This window comes from Ursus maritimus, unplaced genomic scaffold (genome assembly GCF_017311325.1).
Source record: "Ursus maritimus isolate PB19 unplaced genomic scaffold, ASM1731132v1 scaffold_32, whole genome shotgun sequence".
NCBI lineage: Eukaryota > Metazoa > Chordata > Mammalia > Carnivora > Ursidae > Ursus > Ursus maritimus.
The window spans coordinates 28,094,493-28,117,471 of NW_024425786.1; the positions used below are offsets into that span (position 1 = coordinate 28,094,493).

General features: G+C 55.3%; 1 protein-coding gene across 1 annotated transcript in view; it reads right to left on the reverse strand.

The window, feature by feature from the left end:
* Positions 1-20,350, reverse strand: part of GRIK3 (glutamate ionotropic receptor kainate type subunit 3) — a 217,511-nt gene extending 197,161 nt beyond the window's left edge. Inside the window, exon 1 of the mRNA XM_040619278.1 lies at positions 20,236-20,350. Coding sequence (XP_040475212.1) covers positions 20,236-20,350 — 115 coding nt within the window. The remainder of the gene's footprint in view (positions 1-20,235) is intronic.
* Between the last annotated feature and the right edge of the window lie 2,629 nt (positions 20,351-22,979).

The window sequence follows — 22,979 nt, forward strand, 5'->3', positions numbered from 1 at the left end:
GTCATGACACAGACTAAAGAATGAGCGCCCAGAATTGCTCTCTACTACCCGGCATTGTAAGTGCCCAGTAAGTCCTGGCGGTCGTTTTTTCCTGGTCTCGGTCTCTTAGCTCTCTTTTTGCTTCTTTCGGTGTGAGCCTGTCTGCAGGGATGGGGCAATGAGAGAGGCAGTGCTGCCCACCCTGAGCGAGAGGAAGCCTGTCTCCCTGGAGACCGTGTGCACAGGGAGGCTGGGGAGCTCTGGGAGGCCCCTGTCTAGACTCTTCTTGAGCCGCCCGAGGGCTGGCATCCGCCGTGGCAAGGGGGCCATGCCTCACCTTTAATGGTGTTGCAAAGTCACTTCTAGCTGGCACGGGAAGTGCCGAGCCTGAGGGAGGTGGCATGTTCCACAGTCTTCTCACTCCTCTTGTGGGTCGAAGCCTCCAGGAGGTGGAGACACGGGATCTGCTGACCTGTGGGTGGGGCTGACGACCCCCGCGTGACCTCCTCGGCGCTGGGAAGAATGAAGCCTACTCAAACAGACTTCCACCGGAGCTGGGCCTCCAAAGCTGACCTGAGGGTCACCGCAATTTCCAGAAGTGGAGACCTTCGGGTCCCACAGTGGGGTGGGGTTGAGCTCAGCCCCAGGCAGCAGCCCTGAACAGTGCCCCCAGGAGACCTCGGGCAGGCTCCCAGGGGGTATCAGGAGTCAGTCTGCCATATCTCGTCCCTGCCACAATGTCTAACACCATCAGCCACAGCTATTCTCCCTGGGAAGGGACCCGCTGCCAGACCCAGAAAGGCCAGATGTCTAGAATCTCAAACTGGATGTGTCTGGTCCAGGGCGGGATTCAGACACTATCCTGGGCAGAGCGGGCACTTCCTCCTTTGCTAAAACTTCCCTCTGCAGCCACCACCTGACCCTTGACACCAGACAACCCACCCTCTCACCGTAGGTGCCCCTCAGCCACACCCCGCACCTGCGGGGCTGCGGGCACAGCCTCTCCCCGCCCTCTCCGACCCTGGCCAAGTGGAAGTGGAGGCTGTGATGTTGCGCCTTGCATCCCCGCTCATGGCCCGAAGGCAGGTGGGAAAGGGCTCGTGTCTGTGTGGCCCATTATCCAGGCCTGATTAGTGGCTGGGACTGTGTCCACACAATGGGCTGGCGGCCACAGTGAGGCCTACAGGGAGTGGGCAAGGACAGAGCTGTGAAAATGCTCCCATAGCGCTCGGATGCCCCCACCGTGTCCTGGTGCCTGAAAGGCACTGTAATGCAAAGGGACTCACAGCAGATTTTCTGCCCCGATCATGTTAACTTAACTCTGGGTAATACTGCCCTCGCGATACCCACCACCACTCGGAGCCATCCAGAGGCCCAAAGAGGAAGAGCCAGGAGCATCCCAAACGTGCCACCCCCCGTCTACGGCTGGGAGGAGCTACCCCAGACAACAGCCCATCCGTGACGCTGGGATTCGGGGTGAGCTGTCAGGCACTTAATTGTCTTCTGTGGGCCTCGCCTGGTGCAGCTGCTGGGAGAATCAAGTTGGAGCCAGGCAGACCGGCATTCAGATCTGTCAACCACCCCTTCCGGAGCAGGTCCTTCCCTGGGCTAGGGCTCAGATCCCTCCTCAGGAAAGAGGGGATAACAGCACCGACCTTAGGGACGCTGTGAGGGTTAAACGAGATGGGGGAAGGGGAAGGCTCAGGGAACACTAGCTCTTATCATCATGATGAAGAGGAATGAGATAAGGTTCTTGCCTTTGAGAAGCTCCTGGTCCCCATGGGGGTCAAGGCCCCTGTGCCTGCGGGAGCCGAAAGGAACCCTACGGGGAGGCAGGACTGGTGAGACACAGACATTTGAAATAAACGGCCCTCTTGCTCTGCCTCTTCTTTGCTCCTGATAATAAACACACAGGCACACACAGTGTTTCACCTTTCCCTCTCAACGCCACGGCAAGCAGAGCGCGCGCATGACCGCGCATGACCGCGAACGCCCCGTCTCAGGGGATGCGCTGTAAGGACAGGTGGGGGCGGTGGCATGTGGGAACAGGGGAAAGGAAGCCAGAAACCCAAAATTTATAAACGTCCCAATTTTGGAATGTTGGCTAACTCAACTTAAAAAACTAACTCAACTTAAAATTAAACTGATGGGCGGGGGTGGGAGAGGGCAGAGCCTAGAAAACGAGTTCAGGAGGGGAATGCCTTCAATTCGAGGCTAAGAAGTTTGTCTTCGAGAGAGCAAACCATCAAAAGATGTGGTCGTTGTTGTTTAAATCACAAGATAAAAAAAAAAAAAAAGCAGTCGGAAGCAGACATAAGAGGTCCACAAGTTTCCACATGAGCTCTGGGGTCACCAGGGGGTCAAGGGGAAGGAGATCATTTCTGCACCCATGAGAAGTGCTGTAAAAAAGGGGCTGGAGCAAGGCTCCAGAAAGCTCGGGGAAGGTCATGCCCCTGCCTGCGTGCATCAGAGGAGGCTTCCTGGAGGAGGCGAGCCTCTGACAGAACAGGAAGCAGGAGAAAGAAGAAATTCAGCAGGAGGCCAGAGGGGAGGGCGTTCCTGTGGGAAGCACAGAACACAGACACACAGAGTCAGAAACTGCCCCACCTGCCTTGAGCTGACAACGGTTCTGGGTGTGAAGAGGTTTATGTGGAGTCCTGGCTAGACTGGCTGAGGGAGTCATCTGCCAGTGGTCGAAGACTGGGCAGAGCCCACCGCAAGGTGAAGTCCTGAAGGAGAGGCGTCTTCCAACCCACCCACTCCCCCAAGAGAGGGGCACTGGGGGCTGTCCCTGCATTCCTGCAGTGGCCAAGAAATGGTACCAGGGAATCCTGGTGCCCTCGCTCGAAGAACAGGGACAGGCGAGGAGCGGGAGACAGGGGAGGGACCAGGCTAAGAAAGGCCTGGCGGGGCCGGGGAGATCCTCGGGAAGGCCTCCGGGAAGCTGGGAAGACCCCTTTCCCAAGCTTTTGCCCTTTCCTGACCCAGGCCACTCACCCCATTTTCTGCCCAAATCTGTGTAAGCCGATTCAACAAATATTCCCTGAGCCCCCACTTTACGCCAGGCACTGTGAGAGGTCTGGGCAGCCGTTATTTAAAATATAGCAGCCGTGATGGTGGGTGGCAATGACGGTATCAGTGAACGTTTCTGAATGCTTTCTCTGTGCGCACTGCACCAGGCTCTGTTTCCTCATCTCTAAAGTGGGAATAAAGTCCCTACCTCTTAGATTTGCTGCATTAAGTGAATGAATGTCAGGAAGATGCTTAGCACAGCGTCTGGCCCATCATTAGTCTCTAACAGATCATTCTTGTTATGCCTAGGAGAACAGTCACATCGTGTTATCACGGGGGGCTGGAGATGGAAACCATAGGGAAGCACAGCCCGGCCAGATCATGTAGGGCTGTCCCTCCCACCCCTGATGCTGAGGTCCTACGTGGCAGTGACCCCAGCATCTGTCCCGTAGGTCAAGGTCTCCCTCCGCCCACCTTCCACCAAGGAGAAGAAGGTTCCATCCTCACTGGGAGAAGGGGTTTCAGCTCAGCCACAGAGAAGCTCCTGGTCCCTTATAGACTTCAAAGGGAAGAGCAGAGACAGACAGAGTCCCTTTCTCAAGCCTCCCGGCCAGGCTGTCACAAAAACCTAGGACTTGTAGAAGGTCTGGCCAGGTGACCAAACTTTCAAGCCCTGTCCAGCTGCTGGAGGAGACTGTGAGCAGCCCACCACCCAGGGAGTGCCCATCACCTTGTGCTCCAGGACGTGGAACACACCTGGGGTTTTCTGGTCAAACCAGGGAACCATGCAGTGGGACTAGAGGCCCAGCTGTGCTCTCAGACAACTGGATGTGGCATCCATCGACAGAGGGCTCAGAAAACAGGCATATGGCTCTGGGGAGGGTCCACTCAAACATTCCATGGCCTGGCTTCCAGTGTTCAGGCCTGGGGCCCAGGGAACAGCCGGCTTCTGGGGAGAGCACTGGACCAGGAATGAGGACACCTGGTCTCTTAACCAACCTTCCATCTGCCCCTGCACATCTCCCTGTCCTTTCTCACCTGGACTACTTAAACAGCGTCCTGATAGCCCCCCAGCTTCCACTTTCACCCCCAGGTAGCCACACAACACAGCCACCAGGATGATTTTTCAAAGGTACAAATCTGGTTCTGTTGCTCCCTTCCTACAGTCCTCAATGGCTCCCCAATACCCTTGGGACAAAGTCCAGCCTCCTTACATGGCTTACAGAGCCTTACGTGAGGCCCACTACTCAGGCCTTATTTTTCTACATCCCCCTCCCTTTGCTCTATTCACTGGACTTCCTTGAGTTTTAAAAATACAAGTCTAAAACACATGAAATTGCTGATATTTGGCCATATTTGACCTACGAAGCTGATAGTTTCGTATGGTTCAACTTAACAAAACTCTCTGCCCCTTGGCCGTCTACACATGCTACCGCCTCTACCTGGAACACATCCCTCACTCTTCCCCAACACCCTGACCTCACTGTGCCTTCCTCCTCCCTCAGGTCTCAGCCCAAATGTCACTTCTTCTGGAAAGCCTTTCCCGACGTTTCCCCATAACATGCCTTGAACATGCCTTGAACATGTAGTGACTCTTTGATGTATGTCTTTCCTGCCAGATTACAAGCTCCATGAGGGCAAGGACCATGTCTGTCTTGCTCACCATGATGGTCCCAGCACCTGGCCCAGGGCTGGCGCATAGCCTGTGCTCAGTAAAGCCTCGCTGAGGAAATAGCTGCTTGTGTGCTTGTGTGAACGAGACAGAGCCCCGCCCCGACCAGCTGTATGACCTTGGACCATCCACGTTCTGTAGACATCGGTTCCTACCACTGCAAAAGAGAGTAATCATAGCCACAGCAGAGAGACGGGCAAACGACATGGGCGTGCCAGTGTATTTGGTGTTAGACTGCTCCAAAACATTGACCGGTCTTTCCTGGAGCTGGCTGCTGCCACCAGTCTCTTTCCTGATCCCTGGGCACTGCCAAGGGATGAACTGCTGCAGGAGACAGGCAGGACATAAAGAGTCTGACCTTAAGACGACTCCTCACGACCACCACTCTGAGCTCAGAGTTTGAGTTCGTGGAGTTTGTGTCAACAGAGCAGGCACATTCCTTTCAGGCAACTCAGAAACCCTGGGTTTTTATAGCCTCTCTAGCTGCACAGCTGGAAATGTCTGAAATTTCACAGTGAAAGGAACCCAGAGCCCCTCGGTAGCATCCCTGGCTAATCTGTTCTTGATTACCTCTTCTAACAGGAAGCTCGCTACCCCCAAGGTATCTTACTTAATCTTCAAATAGTCCTGACTAGGAGATGGCTGGTGTTGAACCAAATTCTGCCTTCTTGGGCCATCCTCCCACTGGCTCCAACTCTCTCTGTTGGGACTTCTAAGACCAGGTTCGCTCGCCCTCCTACACAACAGCCTTCAGAGATTAAGAGATTAACAACCCTTGCCTTCACATCTCCAAGCTTTGGGTTTTGACCTTGCTCTCGGTCTCCATACCTGTACTATGGGACCGGCGAGTGCTGGACGTTACTCCTCTCCAGGTGGGGCTGACACAGAGGAGGAAAAAGCCCTAGCATCTATACTCAAAGACTGCAGCTGCAGGAGCCCCAGACCTTGCTTACTGCAGGCCTCAGATCCAGACTCTGGGATCAAAGGAGCGCACAGAAAGAGCCACCTTGTGCCGGGTGAGTCAGGCTCAAAGGCTGTCGGCCCTCTCCAGCCTCTGGGGGAGATGGATGCCTGCGCTGACGGATCACTCCAATGTATTAGGTAGATAAAGAAATTGATTATTCCATAAATCACTGTCTGCATGAAAAAAATCCCAATTTTTTAAAAAAGAAAATATTATAAATCTGCCCAAGCCTGTGTGAGGGCAAGTGTAGCCATTTCTGCTTAATTGTTTGAGAGCTTCTTTGCTGCAGTGCTAGGATAAAAAAAAGTCCCTGAAGCTACTGGCTCCCAATCGAGATGTTCCTTCCCAAAGTCCACAAATGGCCATGTCATGTCATGGACGAGACGGATTTACATTGCAGCAGGAAGAATCTGAATCAGCTGGAAAGAAAAGCTTTCTCACCGAAGGAGACAGAACCATTTCTTTGGAGACAAAAATGGGATGCTAACCCCTACCCTTACGTTTCCTCCCTACTTACACACGCACCTGCCCCATCTAGGGAAGTTAAGATTTCATTCTGACAGGAGACAGAGAACTGGCCAAAACGAGCCTTGAGAGGGGGGCCCTGAGGATGGGGTGTGACAGCTCAGGAGTGAAGGAACTCTCAGAACAATGGAAGGGGTGATAGGTTTTAGAAGAAGCAAGGCAAGCAAGAGCATGGGCGTGAAAGGTGCAAGGGAACAGACTTGGCTTCCCAGCTGTGTGATTTTTAGCTTGTTCCTTCTCCTCTCAGAGTCTGAGGGCTCCTCCCCAGCATGCAGGAGAGGGAGGAAGATCCCAGTGTGGGGCTCTGGTCTACACTGCATGTATCTACATGTTCAAGGACCAGGGCCATCACTGAAGGTCACCTACATGGACCTGCCAGGAAGCCAGTGAGTTACCACCAGGTCCAGGGAAGCTGCTCCGTGCCCCCCCCCCGCCCAGACCCTCTACAAGCCCCTTCCCCAGTGCACTCTGCAGCCCACGGATTGGGCGCTCCATAAATATTTGGTGAATCAATGAGTCAGCCCAGAGTCCATGTGAAAACAGCAGGAAATAAACACTAAATTACAAACAGCATAAAAATAGCCACATTTCCAAAGCAGATTTTTCTGATTCTGTGAATCCAAGCAGGAGAAGAAGAAAAAAAAAAAGACAATAATAACCCCATCCCCTCTCACTGAGATCTCTCAAGCCAGGGCCCCGAAGGAGCCCTGCTCTGCGGGTACCATAGCCCACGTCCCCTCTGCCCGATCCCGACTGATCTGCTGTATGATGGAAAGGTGCCATCTTGCCTCCTACGTCCTCAGAGCCCGTTAACTTAAACGTAGCTCCTTGTTCAGAGGCACGTGCCAATTCCTCTGACTCTGTCATTCAGAGGCTCTCAGACTCCTATGCCCTTGGGCTTCCAGGCCAAGTGTTCCAGCCAGCTCCCGGCACCTTAGTGACAAACAAAAGGTCCCCCTTTCTCTGAGGCACGCTGGGGCCACTTGCGGAGTGACTTTCCTGTCTGAGAGAGACCTTTGTCAGTACCCAGCCCAGTCGCAAGGCTTCTCAGAGACATCCAGGTGGTGGAGCACCTGGTACTGCTGGGGTTCTTTGGGGAAAACCACGAAGCTGTGACACATTTAATTCCCATCACCTGAACGAGGAGTAATTTTATTTACTAGCAGAAAATACGGCTCTATTATAGGTATGCAGGGTTCCACAACTCAGGAAATAATAACACACAAAATACTTTTAAGAAATCACATTTAGCAGGATAAAAATCCATAACACAAGCCTACTTACCAAATGCAATGTGAAAGATGATGCTGACAAGCCGAGCAAAGACGCTTGGTATCAGGTGTGATCTTTGACAATAGAATGTTCACTCGTTTTGTCATCTGCTACTGCTCCCTAGCAGACAAGCTGTACAAGGCACCAAAGGCTTAGGAACAATTTGTGTGTGGGGAGGGGGACAGGAAATTCTGTTCTCTTCATTTTCTTTTACTGTGAATTACTTGGTTTGAATGACCACAAATAATCGTTCTTACTCACGTACTGTGTGTCTGTTAAACACCTCAGTTCAGTTTATGAACACCAGAGTCCTAGAGGAATAGCGTTCGGAAAAAGAATGCCTGTTTAGCAAGACCTTACAATAACCACCTCACCCCTGCTAGAAGAGTCCGCAGGTGGCTGGCGCCCATTCACTACCCCAGGGCCTGACTGCTCTCCGTGGTGCTGAACACAGAGGTTGGGGTGAAGCTTAATCGCCCGGCCTCTTGGGGAGCTACACAGGGTGTATCAATTATCTACAAGCCTTTCTAAACACACATGAATCTGGTTTAGTATTTCTTCCTCAATGTGGAAAAATGTTTTATAGGTCTGTTTTTCAGCCCTGAAAAAATTGAGTATCTCAAGACGGCAAATTTAAAGCTTCAAATGTATGTGAGTGTGTGTGTGTGTGTGTCTGTGTGTGTGCGCGCATCTGAGAGATATGAACAGGGATGAAGTTTTCTTAATAGACTGAGGGGGTCGGAGGCCCATGTTTTCATCAAATTTTCCTATGGCTCACCAAGGGATGTGGCACAAAGAATGCCCCCCTCCCTTTTGGTCCTCAGTATCCCAATCTTTGATAGGAGAAAGACAGGTTCTGTTCTCCTGTAGCTCCAACATTTGGGGGGCCCTCCTTGTGTTCCAGCTCTTCCATGGACTCAGACGGTCAACGGGATAACCCTGCCTGGCCTTCTTCAGCACTGAAAGATTTCCTAGATCCAGAGGAGGACACCAGGCTCAGCCTCTCTTGCAACAAGCCAGGGATTCAATCTCTCTGCTCAGCTCTCCCCCAGCCTTCCGTCCCCATGGACCAGCCATAATTCAGCTAAACCTGAGAGTTCACCCATATTTTATTTACTGATTCGATGTTACGAGACAAGTAAAATAGACGGCTGTCACCTCTATTAAACTGGGCAGGAAAAATGGCCATGTAGGCAACAGGCTCTTTCCGTTCATAATATGTCATCTGTTTCCTTGGGGAAGGAAGCAAGAGAGGGGAGGGCATGGCCTCAGGGGAGAGCCCGGTGCTGTTGAGCGCAAGAAGGGAAGCCCAGGGCTCTATTGCACACCTGCCCGGCTTCACTCTCGGCTACACAAATGTGGCAGACCCATCGGCCCAGTCCAGGAATTGGGAGCAGCACTGAAGTCTGAAGTCTTCAGTTCCCCACTGACCCAAAGGCAAGTCACTCGTCGGGCTTTGGGATAAAGAATGGCTGCTGGGCCCCACCTTGGGAAGTGTGTGCCAGAGAAGCAAACCTCCGAGTGGCCATTTCTTAGAAGTACACAAACACATACCCGTGTACACACTCACACTCCCAAGAACCCAGACGATGCACACGTCCCCAGAGTTAAATGGCTCAGGCTGACTGTCGATACAGCCTGAACCTCCAGGTCAACTGTCAACACCTCCGCTTTACACAAAGCTGGCAAGGAGGCCTGTTGTCTACGCATCCTAGCAGGAGGAAGGGATGCGGCGAAGATGGAAAACGGAGAGGCCTGACCGATGACTGGCCGCAGAGCACACCGCACGGCAATGGCCCCGCCTGCCAGCCGTCCAGAGAGGCCTGCCTGGTAAGGATGAACAGCAGAAGTTCTCTTTCTTGGTTCAGCTCCCAGAGGGAGCCGCAGAGATGCTGAGGGGCAAGTGAGGAGGAGGAGCGGGTGAGGTCGTGAGCTCTTCTTCAGTTTTTCCTTGAAGGAGACAGCTTGTGTCTCTCTCGAGAGGAGAATCATCATGATACGAGCCAGACAATGGATGTAAAGACCAATCTAGGCCTGGGGAAAAGAAGGACCCACTCCTCTAACTATTCCAGGTCTGCCCACGCTAACTGCATGCAAAAAGTCTTAGCACAGAAGGTGCTGAATTAACGTGTCAGAACACCACAGACCTCACTAGAATTTTGACTTGGGAGAAGAATGGAGTGATGTCTTTCACAAAATCCTGCTGACCGGATGGAAAAGTTGTGGGGCTGAGTAGCAGGGCAGGTAGGTGGGCTTTTCCTCAAATGACTGTGTCCATCAATGCCTTCGTCTACTCAAGAAGTAGTGGTTTGTCACTTACTGCGTGCCATGCACTGTGCGAGAGCCACTGGATAAAACGGTGAATAAGTCCGTACAGTAACTGCTATGACAAGGGAAGTATAGGGGGCAGTGGGGACCCACCAAAGTGGGTAGGAGTCAAGAAAGGCTTCCTGGAGGAAAAGGCTCATTTGCTGAAACCTGAAGGATGACTTGAAGTGGTCCGGAAAGAACAGCAAGAGCAGAGGCCCAGGGCATGAAGGAAGGCACAGTGGCCCCTGGGGACTTGGGTGTTCAGTACAGTGAAGCTGAGAGTGTGTGTGAGGCAAGGAGGGACAGAGTCTAAGTCTGGCAACCAGGGCGGGTCATAAAGGGCCTGAAAGCAAAAAGGAAGCTCGTGGAGTTGTGAAGCTGGGTAAAGTATAGGACAGTGGATGCAAGATCACTGAATTAAGCCAATAGATTCTGACATTGGTCATATCCTGCCTAATGTGTTGATGGCAGACACAGTGGAAGGGAGGGAAGGCGGGCTCATCCCAGGCTCAGACGGCACGAAGCATACCAAACCACAGAAAGGGAACCACAAATCCTGCACTGTCGGAGCAGAGGTTTCCAGCCCCAGTGGTAGTGTAGGCCCACAACCACTTAGCCTCTCCACCACAGACCCCTGGAGGAGGAAGAAGAGGGTGAAATTCACGTCTACTTCCTGAGGATGGAGGGACTGGCACGGGCTTTGGTGGTCCAGAAACAGTGAGCGAGCATAACCGCCTGAAGGTTCAATGATAGGATTTACTGAGGATAAATGACAGGTCCTGCCTTTAGGCTCGAAAGATCAACTGCCAAAGGGAAGATGAGAGAAGTTATAGATCAGCAGCGATGTCTGCGCAAAAGACCACGGGATCTCAAGAGACCACCAGCTCAGCATACCTCGGCCAAGCGGGATGGCTGCCGAGAAGGCGGAGATGCTGGTCTGGGTTGCACAAGGAGACGTGGAAGCTGAGATCCGAGGAGGCAGAGTGTGCGTACTGGGTGCAACTCCCAAGCAGTGCTGTGGTTAGCTCTCAACACCCCGCAGGAAGAACAGAGCATCTTTTTTGGAGGAAGAACTGAGCTTTTTTTTTTTTTTTTTTTTTAGAACGGAGCATCTTTAAGTTGGAAAAATTCGATTTGGAGAAATGCCTTGACATTTCCATAGGGTTGCATGGTGGGACAGGGAGCAAACCCGGACCAGAATCAGTGGGCATGGTGATTATAACATAAGAGGAATGTTGTTGTTGTTGTTGTTGTTTTTGTTTTTGTTTTTTTTGCTGAGCGCTTACCATGGCTGTGGTCTAAACACTTTATATGCATTAACTCATGTAATCCTTCTAGCCACCCTATGAGGCAGACACTATTATTATTATTACTACTACTACTACTACGAGAGATTAATTTGCCCAAGATCACACGGATGGTAAGTGACCGAGGCAGGCTTCGAAGTCAGGCTGGCAGTTCCAGCACGTGTGAACTTATCCACAATACTGGATTGTAGAAGTGCATGGACAACTGCTCTTGTGCCATGCATATTCATTCTCACAATGATCCCATGAGGTCAAATCTATTATTATCCCCATTTTACAGGTGAGGAAAGCTAAGGCCAAGAAGTTAAGTGACTTACCCAAAGTGTCAGAGCCTGGAGGGGAAGGAAATTTAAACTCAGGTGGATCTCAGAACCTACACTCTCAACACCCAAGTTCTACGGCTTTCCCCAGAACTGCGGGCAGACAAATTTTAGAGGACACCTTGCCAGAAAGATTGGAATAAGCCAAAACATTTGCAGTAAGGAACAAAACAGGATCCAAAATAACGAGTTTCCTGCCTCAGGTGGTATTCAATAGACCAGAGATCTACCTGTAAGGGGGGGGGGGGGCTCCAGTGACTTAGAACAGTGGTCCTCACAGGGTAAGCCCCAGATGAGCAGCTTCAGCATTATCTGGGGTGGGGCCCTGTTAAAAATGTAAAATGCCAGGCCTCCCCCCAGACCTACCGCATCAGAAGCTGTGCCTGCAGGTGAGGCCCCAGCGATCTGGATTTTAACGAGCACGCCAGGTGATTTTGATGCATGCTGATGTTTGAGAACCAGAAGCCTCGAATGACCCCCGGGGTCCTTTTCAGCTTAGATTCTGTGATTCTCCACCACAGACAGGAAATGTGACGCGGAGAGCCCTGGGAAGCCCTTGGCTCCCTGCTCCCGCTTTTCCGCCCAATTGGGCAGGCTGTTTGGAATAGCATATTTCAGTTCTGCAAAGCAGATGCAGGAAGGCTTTGCACAAGTCTCCCTCGTTCCCATATTTAAAGAGCTCAGCCCTGCAGTTGTTCTGAGAACTCTATAAACCCCCTTCCATCAGCAGCCTGCCTGCATCAGTCCCTTTAATAGCGCAAGACTTAATTGTCGCCTATGGATTGGAACCCTCTTCACACAAACTAGAATCTTAGCTCCTTCTCGCTCCCTTTTTTCGTCTGCCTTCCTTTACCACCATTCAGCATGGCACCAAAGGACTTGGAGTCGAAGCTGCCACTCCCCCCGGATCTCACTCCATCTCATTATCTCCGATCTCTATGATCACCATGGGGACTCTATCCTCCCCAGCTCTTGCCGTGGCCTCATTACCTGATGTCTCCCAGCAGAGCCAGGAGTGTCTACCCCCTGGGGCCCAGCCTCCAGCCACAGACCCTCTCTGGGCTGCACGGGACTGCCCACGAAGGAGAATTGAACTCCACATCCGAGAAGGACAGGTCAGGACTCCCCAGATCAAATCCTAAAGAGCATCCCACAACCAGGGTCTTCTCGGCTCTGAACACATGCAAAGGACATTTCAACGAAAATGCTGCAAATATAGGGAACCCCACGGGCTGCAGGTATATGATAAATAGCAGGCCAGGAGGAGTCTGGGAGCTAACCTACAGAAACATCCTGAAGGGCACCTCTCTCTCTCCCTAACGTGGCGGATAACTGTCACAGGGAGCCAGACCCTACCATTTCCGCTATGGGGCACATAGGTGTGTGGGCAATGGGTAAAAGCCATGTATTGAGATGCGTGGAGTACTGAGAACCAGGGTTGGCACAAGGCAGAGGGTACATAAGCGGCAGACAGTCTCAGAGCTCATAGTCTGATGGCAGAGACATGGCCTCCACCCTTAGGGGATCCTTTCTCTCCTAACATTTATTAAACATCAGGCACCGTGCAAAGAGCTTTATACACTTTATCTTCTTTAATCCTCACGCTAACTCTGTGAAAACGATACTGTAAGGTTCGACCATATGAAATTGTTGCAGGTCAAAAACATCGGAATATGGTTCTGCCTAACAGTAATATTTCTACCTTATAGATGAGGAAACGGAGGCTCCGGGGTAACGTGACTTGCCCAACATCGCAAGGCACAGACATGTCAGACTCACCGTCTAAGTCAGGTGCACCACATTTTCTCACCCCCCAGACATTCCATGATGTTGTGAGGCCCCAAGAAAGGAAACAATCCTGTAAGGAACCCCAGTCACGACATGTGAGACACCCTGATTTCAGAGAAGTGAGAAGGCGGAGGCTGGAAGTCCACCTTAGAACCGGTGACACATATTATCTGACTCCCAAACAACTCGGTCTGCCTCTTGGGAGTGATGGTGGGGGAGGCGCCCTTACACACTCTGGGGCAGCTCCTTGTCTAACGGGGGAGGCTGGACACGCATGTACGGGAGAAAGCCCTTGACACACCCACAAGCCTAAGTCCAGCCAAGGGCAGTCAGCATTGGTAAACAAGGCAGAGTGGTCCAAGGAAGCAAGGGGGGACGTGGCAGAGTGACCTCTGGGGAGAGAGGAGTCCCAGGCTTGGAGTCAGAGGCAGGGGGACCCTGGACATAACTCCAAAGGAAATAAAACAAGGCGGCCAGTGGGCGGGGCCGAGTCGCTCTGTGCCATAGCTGCTATAGAATGGGCCCAAAGGCTAACAAAAGCAAAGTCAGAAAAGTCATGACCTGTGGTCCTCGAACCCGACCCCTTGGGCCTCAACCCGGTGTCCCCACTCCCACTCAGGTAGGATTTTGTCTCCGGGGTGCAAGGAGAAGCAGAAGAAAGCAGGGACTCCGTGAGCAAGCACAGGAGTCGGTCCATCCAGGCCCAGGGGGCACAAAGGGGCACCACGTTGCAGAAAGCACCCGTCATCGCGGTCAATGACGCCAGCGCAGGGTCACCCCGTGAGCGCCTGCTTCGATTCTGCCCCCTAGCTGCCTCACTCCCCTCCCCCTCGTCCTGGCCCTGTGCTCGTGTCACGCTCCCCGAATACCACCAAGAAGAAATGCTGATCTTTGGGCAGCATTTACGCTTTTCTGAAAAGACATCATACCTCTCTGACTCTGTGAGGCAGACGGTATCATCCCCATTTTACAGATGGGGAAACCGAGGCCCTGGAAAACAGCACGACCCCTCTGATTGTGTTTGTCCCAAATTTGTCACCTCTCTAGGGGCTCTTGGCAGTGCAGTTTCCCCCACTCCCAGAATAGTTCCATCCCTGGCAGCCATCATCACCCCAGTCTCCCTGCGTCCCCCTGAAGAAGGAACATGGTAGACAAGAAGGGTACATCTGAATTTGCCTTTGCTCTCCTAGAGGTGGCCTGGCGGAAGGGCTGCCCCCAGGTCCCCACACCTGACCCATAGCATCTGTAAGAGAGCACAGGTTCAGTGGGCCTTCCCCTCATTCCTAGCAAGCAGGCTCTATTTAGAAGGTCAGGATGTGACTCTTACTTAAAAATCAAATGACCATAAAACCTATCAGCCTGGAAAGGATGTTGGAAGGGAGAGGGGATGGGAATGGGGAGGGAAAAGGGAGGTGAGGGGAAAGAGAAGAACAAAGAGCAATTCACCGACCACCTGCTCTTGCCAGCTCACTGGCTGATGAGGATGGAGGTGAGGGGGAGACACAGACATGGGGCCCTTTCCTCAAGGCTCTGACAATGTCTTTGAGGACAGCCTGGTGGCTGCCAGGGGGACGTGTAGACAGGAGTCCCCAGAGTAGAGGGACCAGCCAACCCCCAGAGAAAGTCCATCCTTTCTTTCAGGCTTGAATTGGAGCATTGGGCAGAGTCCAGAAGCTCGGACAAAGTGGGATGGAGTCCGTGTAGGTATGTGTGTTGGTGGGAGGGATGGGAAAGACCACCCATTCTTTTCTCTAGAGGAAGCGGCCCAACAGCAAGGACAGTGCGACTCTGCGAACTCTCACTGGCAGGGTTCAATGTCGCAGCACCTACACGGCCATCTCCGACTCCGGGCCAGACAGCACCCAGCCCTCCGAGGCCACACGCAGCACCCAGAACCATGGGAGTCAGGGCGCTCCGCTCAGCGCCTCTGCAATCCGGTGCTGTCACACTTGCAACCACACAGACTTTCAAACACACGGGACCTGGAGTCAGGCTGACGGCAGTTCCCATCCTGCATCTCCCACTCACTGGCCCTGTGATCTCGGGCAAGTAAGTGACTGTGCCAGGCTGACTTTCCTCATCTGCAAAAAAGAAACAACGCCTGCAAGGTGGCGATGGCTAAATAAGGTTGGGGGGAGTGCCGCAGGGGCATTTATTGAGCACCTACTATTTCCCCGCATGACTCGCCAGCGCTGGGAACCCCACGGTACCTGGCACCTGGTAAGTGCTCCATAAACTGCGGGGCCCTTGTGTTGGCCAGTCGTTGTGGGTGATTTGATGTCGCTCCAGACCCAGATGGGGTCCCAGGCAGGAGACACATACACATGGATATCTCAACACAGGCACACTGCCCCCTGGTGCTGCTGCTGGGGAATGGGCACCTGGAAGAAGGGCTCTTCCAGGGAAGGAGCCCCGGGACGCGGTGTGCACCAGGCCCCGGGCCCACGCGTCCATCCAAAACTCCAGCCCCATCACACCAGCATCAGGACAAACCCTGCTCCTGGAACTTCGGTCCTCGTCTTTGCTGGGCAGGGCCTGGAGCGCTCCAGGCTCTTCTCTGCTGCTACCAGCCAAATGAAGCACTGGCTCCTGCCTCTCCACAGTCCCTCTGGAGGGTCTAGAGCAAACAAGGCAGGGCTCGGGCTGAAGCCACAGGAGGCAGGGGCAGCCGTCTGTAACCGGATGGAGGATGTGTGGCCTCAGCAGAGCATGAACAGACCCAGTTGCTGAGCACAACCAAGTCTCCTCCTAAAAGGGCACCCCAGGCAGGCTCAGCCACCTCCCCTGTACATGGCCGTGTACCCCACCCCCAAGAGGAGGGAGAGCTCTGATGTCCACAGGGGAATCTGTACTTCCTCCCCACCCCCAACCCCCAAGGAGGCTCTGTTTCCTAGAGCGGGGACACAGAGTGCCTGTGGGAACATGGGGACTCGGGGAGGCTCACAGGCCCCAGAAAGGATCCTAAAAGCAGCTAAGCAGCCTTGCCTTCCTGAAGGGGTGGGGGATGAAGAGCTGCCCCTCAAAGCCCTTTCAAAATAGCACAGCAGGCTGGACTTCTGAGGTCAGCTGTCACGCCAGCAACAGGGTGATGCAAGTGACCTTGGAAGAGCCCAGTCAGGACATAAGCCACCTCTGAAAACCCCAGATCATCCTGATGTCAAAAGACTGTTTAGTGCAGTGCGAGGCAGACATCAAGAAGAAATTAAACTCCAGCTTTGAGGAGGAGGGAAGCCTGGGCTGACAGGAGCGGCTGGGCTAGAAAGTGGAGGCAGAAATTCCTCAAGTTAATGCTTTCCAAGGCCCCTCGGGCCACTCCCAGGTCTTGTCTGAAGCTATTTACTTCCAGGGGGGGAAACCCTATTGATCTGCATTCAGCTCCTGTCTGCTCCTACAAGGCGGCAATGTCTCAGCGCATCACCAGTCACGGTAAGAAATTCCTCATTGTTTTACACGCGGCTCCCAAACTCGGGAGATGAATGTTCAGGACCATTTGGGTGAACTGATCACAGACGATGCGGACAGACGGGACTGGTTGGGGAACTCTGGGGGAGGGGATCTCATCCCCCAGGGACAGACAGCTGCGCTTGCCCACAGGGCCCCCCAGCCCAGGCTAGGGGCCTTGAGGCTCATCTGTTCTGCTCTATCTATAGATGCTCGGAGAGTCCCGGGCTGAGCCAGCCCTTCCCTGGCACCCCCACCCCAACACATCCACCTGCTTTATGTCTCTGCAGTCATTTGGCTCTGAACCTCCCCCCGGCTGGCTAGAGATCGTCACCATACACTAGAGCTCCCCAGCTGCGGCCACCACTGTCGGGTTCCCTTTTCAAGTTCCAAGCTGGCCCTCGATCCTCCAGTACGCATATAATACGAGCAAGCCTCGGGAACCATGAGACTGGACAGGGCAGTCCCCACCAGGCTGCACTCAGAGGTCCTGCGAAGCCACAGAATACCCCAAACCGTCACAGCCAACCCAACGGTTTACAGATGGGCAAACAGGCTCAAGGCTGGAGAGGGACAGTGTGATTTGACCAAAATGGTTCAGTAAACGGGCAGAAGGCAGAGCAGAAAACCCAGGCCTCCTAGCTCCCAGCCTAGGGCCCCTCCACTTCAGGTTCTAGGTCACGTAACCAGGAAATCCAGGTTCCCACGTGAGGTCAGTGAAGTCCGTCTGGCTGAGAGGACCCATGCATTAAACTGCCTTCCGTGAGTTAAGACCAGAATCCATCTCAACAATAATAACGATGATAACAGTAATAATAAAACGCCGAACAATATGCCTTGAAAACCTTCAATGAGCAACACTTGATAATCACACGCAGATACATCCTCCACATATTCATATAAAATAATCAATGATCATTTTTTCCCGCAGACTACAATCCAATTACTCTCTCTCCCTCGCTCTCTCCCTCGCTCTCCTTTGTTACTTGCAAACCATCCAAGCAATCAATGCCTTGACCTCTCCCTCTGATAGACACAGTTACAAAAAGACAGAGCAATGCAATTCATCTATTCAAGATGGATTGTTTGAACACTCTGTCACACTGCTGAGCTATCCATCTCCTTGTCTAAGAGGAAATTTCAGCCCCCAAAAAAGGCACAAAGAGAGGGGCGGGTACGCTGCTCCCCGGCCCAGAGAGCCCCTCAGACACCTGCAGGAAAACCCTCTCCCAGGCTGGTCTTGAGGATGCCTGCCTGCTGGAGGACTCGGCTCCAGGCACAGCGGGCTCAGGCATCCATCTGGGGAACCAGAAGCACCCAGCATGCTCCGGAACCCAATTTCCAGGACCTTAATTCCTGCGGCCCCAGCCAAAGCACTGGAATCCCATGGGTGCATCAGAAAAGGGAGATGCCAAGGCAGTGTGCTTGGGTTTCGGCATAGGATTGTGTGTGTGTGTGTGTGTGTGCGCGCGCGCGCACGCGTGCCCGCCGTGTTCACCATGGTTCCCCAGCTCCAGCTAAGGTTCCACCCTGGGCTCAGAACGATGGAAGTTCAGCTCCCCAGGAAGCTCCGGAGGCCTCAGAGCCTTCCCATCCTCCGTCCAAGCTGGCACAGCTCCGGCGGTCACGTTTGGCATCTGCACAGCACCCCAGTCCTCGGGCTGGGAATCAAATGGGGCAGGGCTCTCAGATATAAATGGCTTGGGCCGACACGCTAATTAATCCTGGGGCTTAATACGAAGAAGATTAGAAGAGAGGAGGGCTTTGCCATCCTTAATTGCATTATTACAAGCTGAACCCAAGAAAGGGCAGGCAGGCTGGGGCTTCCCCTCAGAGCAGTGAGGAGCCCCCAGTGCAAGTGGATTTCACAGTAAGAGGGGGCAGGTAAGGATACATCATCCTGCCCCTCCTTGACTCATCCTTCTGGGGCTGTCCTCATCTGCTCCTGACTTCCTGGGCCCCCAAAGACCTCCATCCTGAGGCAGGGCCAGAGCATACCCAGCTCCCCCATGCCCCCTGCAGAGGGAAGAACCACCGAAGAGGAACCTGCAATGCGCGTGGGATGGGCACACAGCACCTTTCGGTCTCCACTCCTTTCTCCCAAGGGCACCCTAAAAACAGGGAAGGAAGGATGGAATAAAAGAAGTGCTGGCCCATTACTACGGGACTGCCTGCCCCTGGAATGGTGACCAAGCTGGGAGCTCGGGCAGCCAGAAGAGCTGAGATAGAAGACGAGGGGTTTTTTTTGTTTTGTTTTTTGTTTTTTTTGTCTTGCCAAGAGCAGCGTGGGCTGCAAAGGGTTAAACCTGACCGTGAGGGATGTCCCCAGAGCCCCTTGCCTGGACTCCTCTGCCTCCAGTTGGGGTTGAGTCTGCCAGGGTTCGGCATGCATTGAAAGACCCCAGCGTGGGCAGCGCTTAGGACTGCGCTCTACTCCCATCCCGATGCTGAGTTCAAGAGATTGTGGGATCCAAGAGCAAGCCACAAACCCAGACCCCCACCCCCAGATTCCTGACCACCTCCTAGGAAAACCTGAAGTACCAAAACCAAGCCCGACCTCGGTTTCCTGCACGCCCTCACGCCTCTAGCAGTCCGCGCCCAGAGAAGAGCCACAAGGGAGGAAGGTGGCCCTGGCTCGGCAGAGCTCTGCCCGCCTGGTGCCAGATGCTGGTGGTGGCGCTTCGAGAACCCAGGCGGCCCAGGTCTCCGGGTTGGCGGCAGGCGCAGGCCCTATGTGGCCGAGGCTCCCGCGTGGCCAGGCCGGGCCCAGCCCAGGCGGGCGCGGGCCTACCACCCGGAGGGCTCCCCCCGCACTGCCCAAAGCGCTGCCTACAGGGCGCCTGGGGCGGCCACAACAAAGTTAAAGCCCCGAGTAAGAGAAGAGAGCGGAGACGCGGAAGCCCCAGAAAGCCTCGCGCAGCCCCGCCAGCCGCCGCCAGCTGCGGAGGGATTTCGGCTAACTTTAAAAGCCGCTCGCATCCCTCCCGCCGCCTTCCTGGCCGCGGTGGGCAGGCTCGGTCGCTCCCTTCCCCCCAGCCTCAGGCGACCGCAGAAGCGACCGGCGGGGGATGGGGGGGTGCCCCTCCTCTGCCCTAAGCCGCCGGGCCGGATGGGGCCCCCCCGAGGCCGTGGGCGGCCGCCGGGAGAGGAGATCCAATGCCCCCGTCCTGCGAAGCCGTCGCCCGCGTCCCCGCCGCGGCCTCTGGAGCCGTTCCCCGGGTGGGGGCGAGGGGCCTGCCGGGAGCCAGGAGGGAAGAGAAGTTGGCGCCTTCCCCAGGGTTCCCGCTCCGCGGAGAAGCCGGGTCCCAGAACTCGGTCTGCGGCCGGTCATGCTGGCAGTCGCCGGGAAATGCGCCCGCCACTCGGGTTTAGGCTGGAACGCTTCGCTGCTCTCAGCCAGGTCTGGCCTCTCACGAGCGCGCCAAGGGCCCCTCGCCCGCCGCGGCCCGGCCGCCTCCCCCCGACTAAGTAAGGCCCCGTAACCCCGGCTTTGGAACTTTGTCCTCACCGGGACGAGCTCCCGGTGGTCACCCGGCCCCGGCAGCCCGGAGAGGTCGGGAAAATCTCTTGGGATCGCGTTCATTGGCCCCCCATTCCCGCCCCCGCCCGGGCGCACAGAGACCCCCGGCTCCGGGGAGCACTTACCGATCCGGATGACGTGGGGCATCCCGCGCGAGTCCGGGATCCAGAAGGCGCACACGAGGAGCCCGGCCCAGTATTCCCAAACCAGACTCCGGAGGCGCCGCCAGGGAGCGGTCATCGTTGGGCGCCGCCGAGCGTGCCCGGGGCGCGGCCGTGGCGGGCTCCCTGGGGCGGCAGCTCTAGGCGCGGGCGCGCAGCAGCCCCCGAGGCGCCGCCTGGCCCAGCTGCCCGGCTCCCGAGCGCCGCTGCGAGTGGGGGGCGCCCCGCGGCGCCGCGCACATCTTACTGGGGGGCCGCCCCGCCGGCGCCCGCCCCGCCCGGCTGCCGCCCACGGGCCGCCCGCGAGAGAGACTCCTGGGCTCCGCCCGGGCTCCGCTCGGACTCCGCTTCGGCTCGGCTCCCGCGCGGGCTCCCACCTGCCCTGGCTGCCGGGCGCTGGCGGGCGGGCTGCACGCGTCTCCGGCCGCTCCTCCTCCAGCCGCCGCCAATGCTATCGCCCGGGCTCGCACAAAGCCCCGGAGTGGAGTTGCACGCGCGCACACACTCCCTCCCAGCCCCCTCCCCGCGCCCTGCCTCCCGCCTCCCGCGCCGCCCGCCGCCCGCGCTCCCTCCGCGCACTCCCCCGCGCACACACACTTCACACTCACGCCCGCCGAGGCGTACACTCGCGCGCTCACACCTGCGCAGGGGGCGGGGAAGGGGACCCTGGACCCGGTTTAGGGGGACGGCCGGAGAACGAGGACTCTCCTCGCTTCCCAGATGTCCCCATCCGCCCTGCCGCCCCCAGTCCCTTCAACTGCGAGGGCACGGAGCCTGGGAGCCGGGCGTGGAGCAAGAGAGCTGGCACCGCGAGCTGGGCGACGGCGGCAGCCTAGCGGCCCGACCAGCTGGAGGAGACGCGCCCGCCGGAGCAGAGGGACGCGGAGCCCGCCGTCTGCGGAGTCTCGCCTTGCAGCTCCCACGCAGCGGGCGCAGGCTGGACGGCGGCGGCGGGAGACCGACCCAGGAACCGGTTGCCCTCCCGAAACCCAGCCCTCGGGGAGGCAGAGTTGGGGCTGGGGCTCCGGGGAGACAGATTTCAAAGAGAATTGTGCACGCTGGGCTAGGGGAGCTGCAGGATCTGGTAGGGTTGGGACTGCCCAGGCCGGACCCTCTGCCGTGGAAGGCAGTTCTTGACGGGGCACTGCGGCCACAGGGGTTTCAGAGGAAAACAGCTAAACCCTTAGACTCAGAGGGCGTCTGAGATATACCCAGCTACTTCCCTTCCTTCCATCTTCCCCCAACTGTGCAGGAGGGGCTAGCCCCCTTCCCCTTTTCTCCTGAGAAAGAATAAAGGGAAACTGTCATTTCCGTAGAATGGAGCAAGACCCATGGGGGCGCAAGCTAGAAAGGGTTAAAGAGAAAAAAAAAAAAACCTTGTTTATTAGCAATAATAAATTTTTTTTCAAGTGGCGCTGGGTGTCGAGGGAAAGGAAGGGCTGTGGAGCGAGTCTGGAGCAGGAGGCTGGGAATTACGCAGTTAGGCGAGTTTAATGACCTTTTTGACAGAGACAAAGCGGTGCGGATGCAGTAGATAAATAAACGGATCTGTCACCGGGCAGCGGCTAGGCTGTGTGTGAATTTATTTTTCTCATTTAAATAATTTGATCTATTCCATCATTCCCAATCTCTCCCATTTGCCAGCTGTCTGGTAAGAGCATGGCCCCCAACATCTGAAAAGCAAATCTTTAATTTTCTTACAAATAGACTATCAGCCCAGCTCTATCCTGGCTGTTCATTTCCCGTCTTTTCTTTCCCTTCCTTTCTGGAAGTAGGGGACGTTGGCATTGTGTGGCAATGTGAAGAGTGCAGTGTGGCCAATTGGAGGGGGACTCCCTCCCACCTCAGGGGGCAGGCAGCTGTGGCCGTGGGAGGAGGATTCCCCGGGCTCTTCTGAGAAGGGGAAGAGGTGTGCGGGTCTTGAGGCCATCCTCAAAGACCGGACAGCAAAGAGAGGTTCTTTGCCAGACTTGGGCCTTCCTCACCCGGGAGCAGGAGAGGCTGGTTTCCCAAGCAGCCACTGGAAAATGTGGCCCAAGAGACCAGAGGGAAGGACAGGCAGACCAGAGCCAGAGAGGCAGCAGCTGCAGCCTCTTGATAGAGAGTAATGGGCCCCGCTGGGCACCAGCAAGGAGGAAGCACAGGAGAGGAGAGCAGAAGGCCCCACCCACGAGCATAAAGCCAAGGAGCCTCTTCATTGAAGACGGGATACCCAATCCCCATCACCTGGTTTAGTTGCTCCAAGGAACCAAAAAATCCTGGCTATTCTCTAAGGCAGGAGATCCCGGGGTCCTGATGGGGAAAGGGAAAGGGGATTGGCAGGACCGGAACTCAAGGCAAAGGATGCAGGGCTCTCAAGGCACCACCAACAGTGCAGGATGGGTAGGGGTTGGGGAGGAGGGGAGAGCCTGGATGTTAATTCTGTTTGGTGGTCCTGCAAGCAGCCTCTTGCCAGGAGACGGGTAGGGTGCAGGGAAGAAGTGGCCTGGCAGGGAAACTGCAGAAGCAGAAGGGAAGAGGGATGACTCCAGGAATGGGCAGATCAGCACCCTAGATTAGAAGCCTGTGAAAGGCCAGGGGGAGGGAGGCAGGAATGAAAGCTGGGGAGCAGACGAAGGAGCAGCCTCCAGGAAGGCCAGCACGAGAGAAGTACTAGAGAAGTGAATGGTGGAAGGCAGAGGCGGAATCTGAGGCCCCCAGGGCCTGAT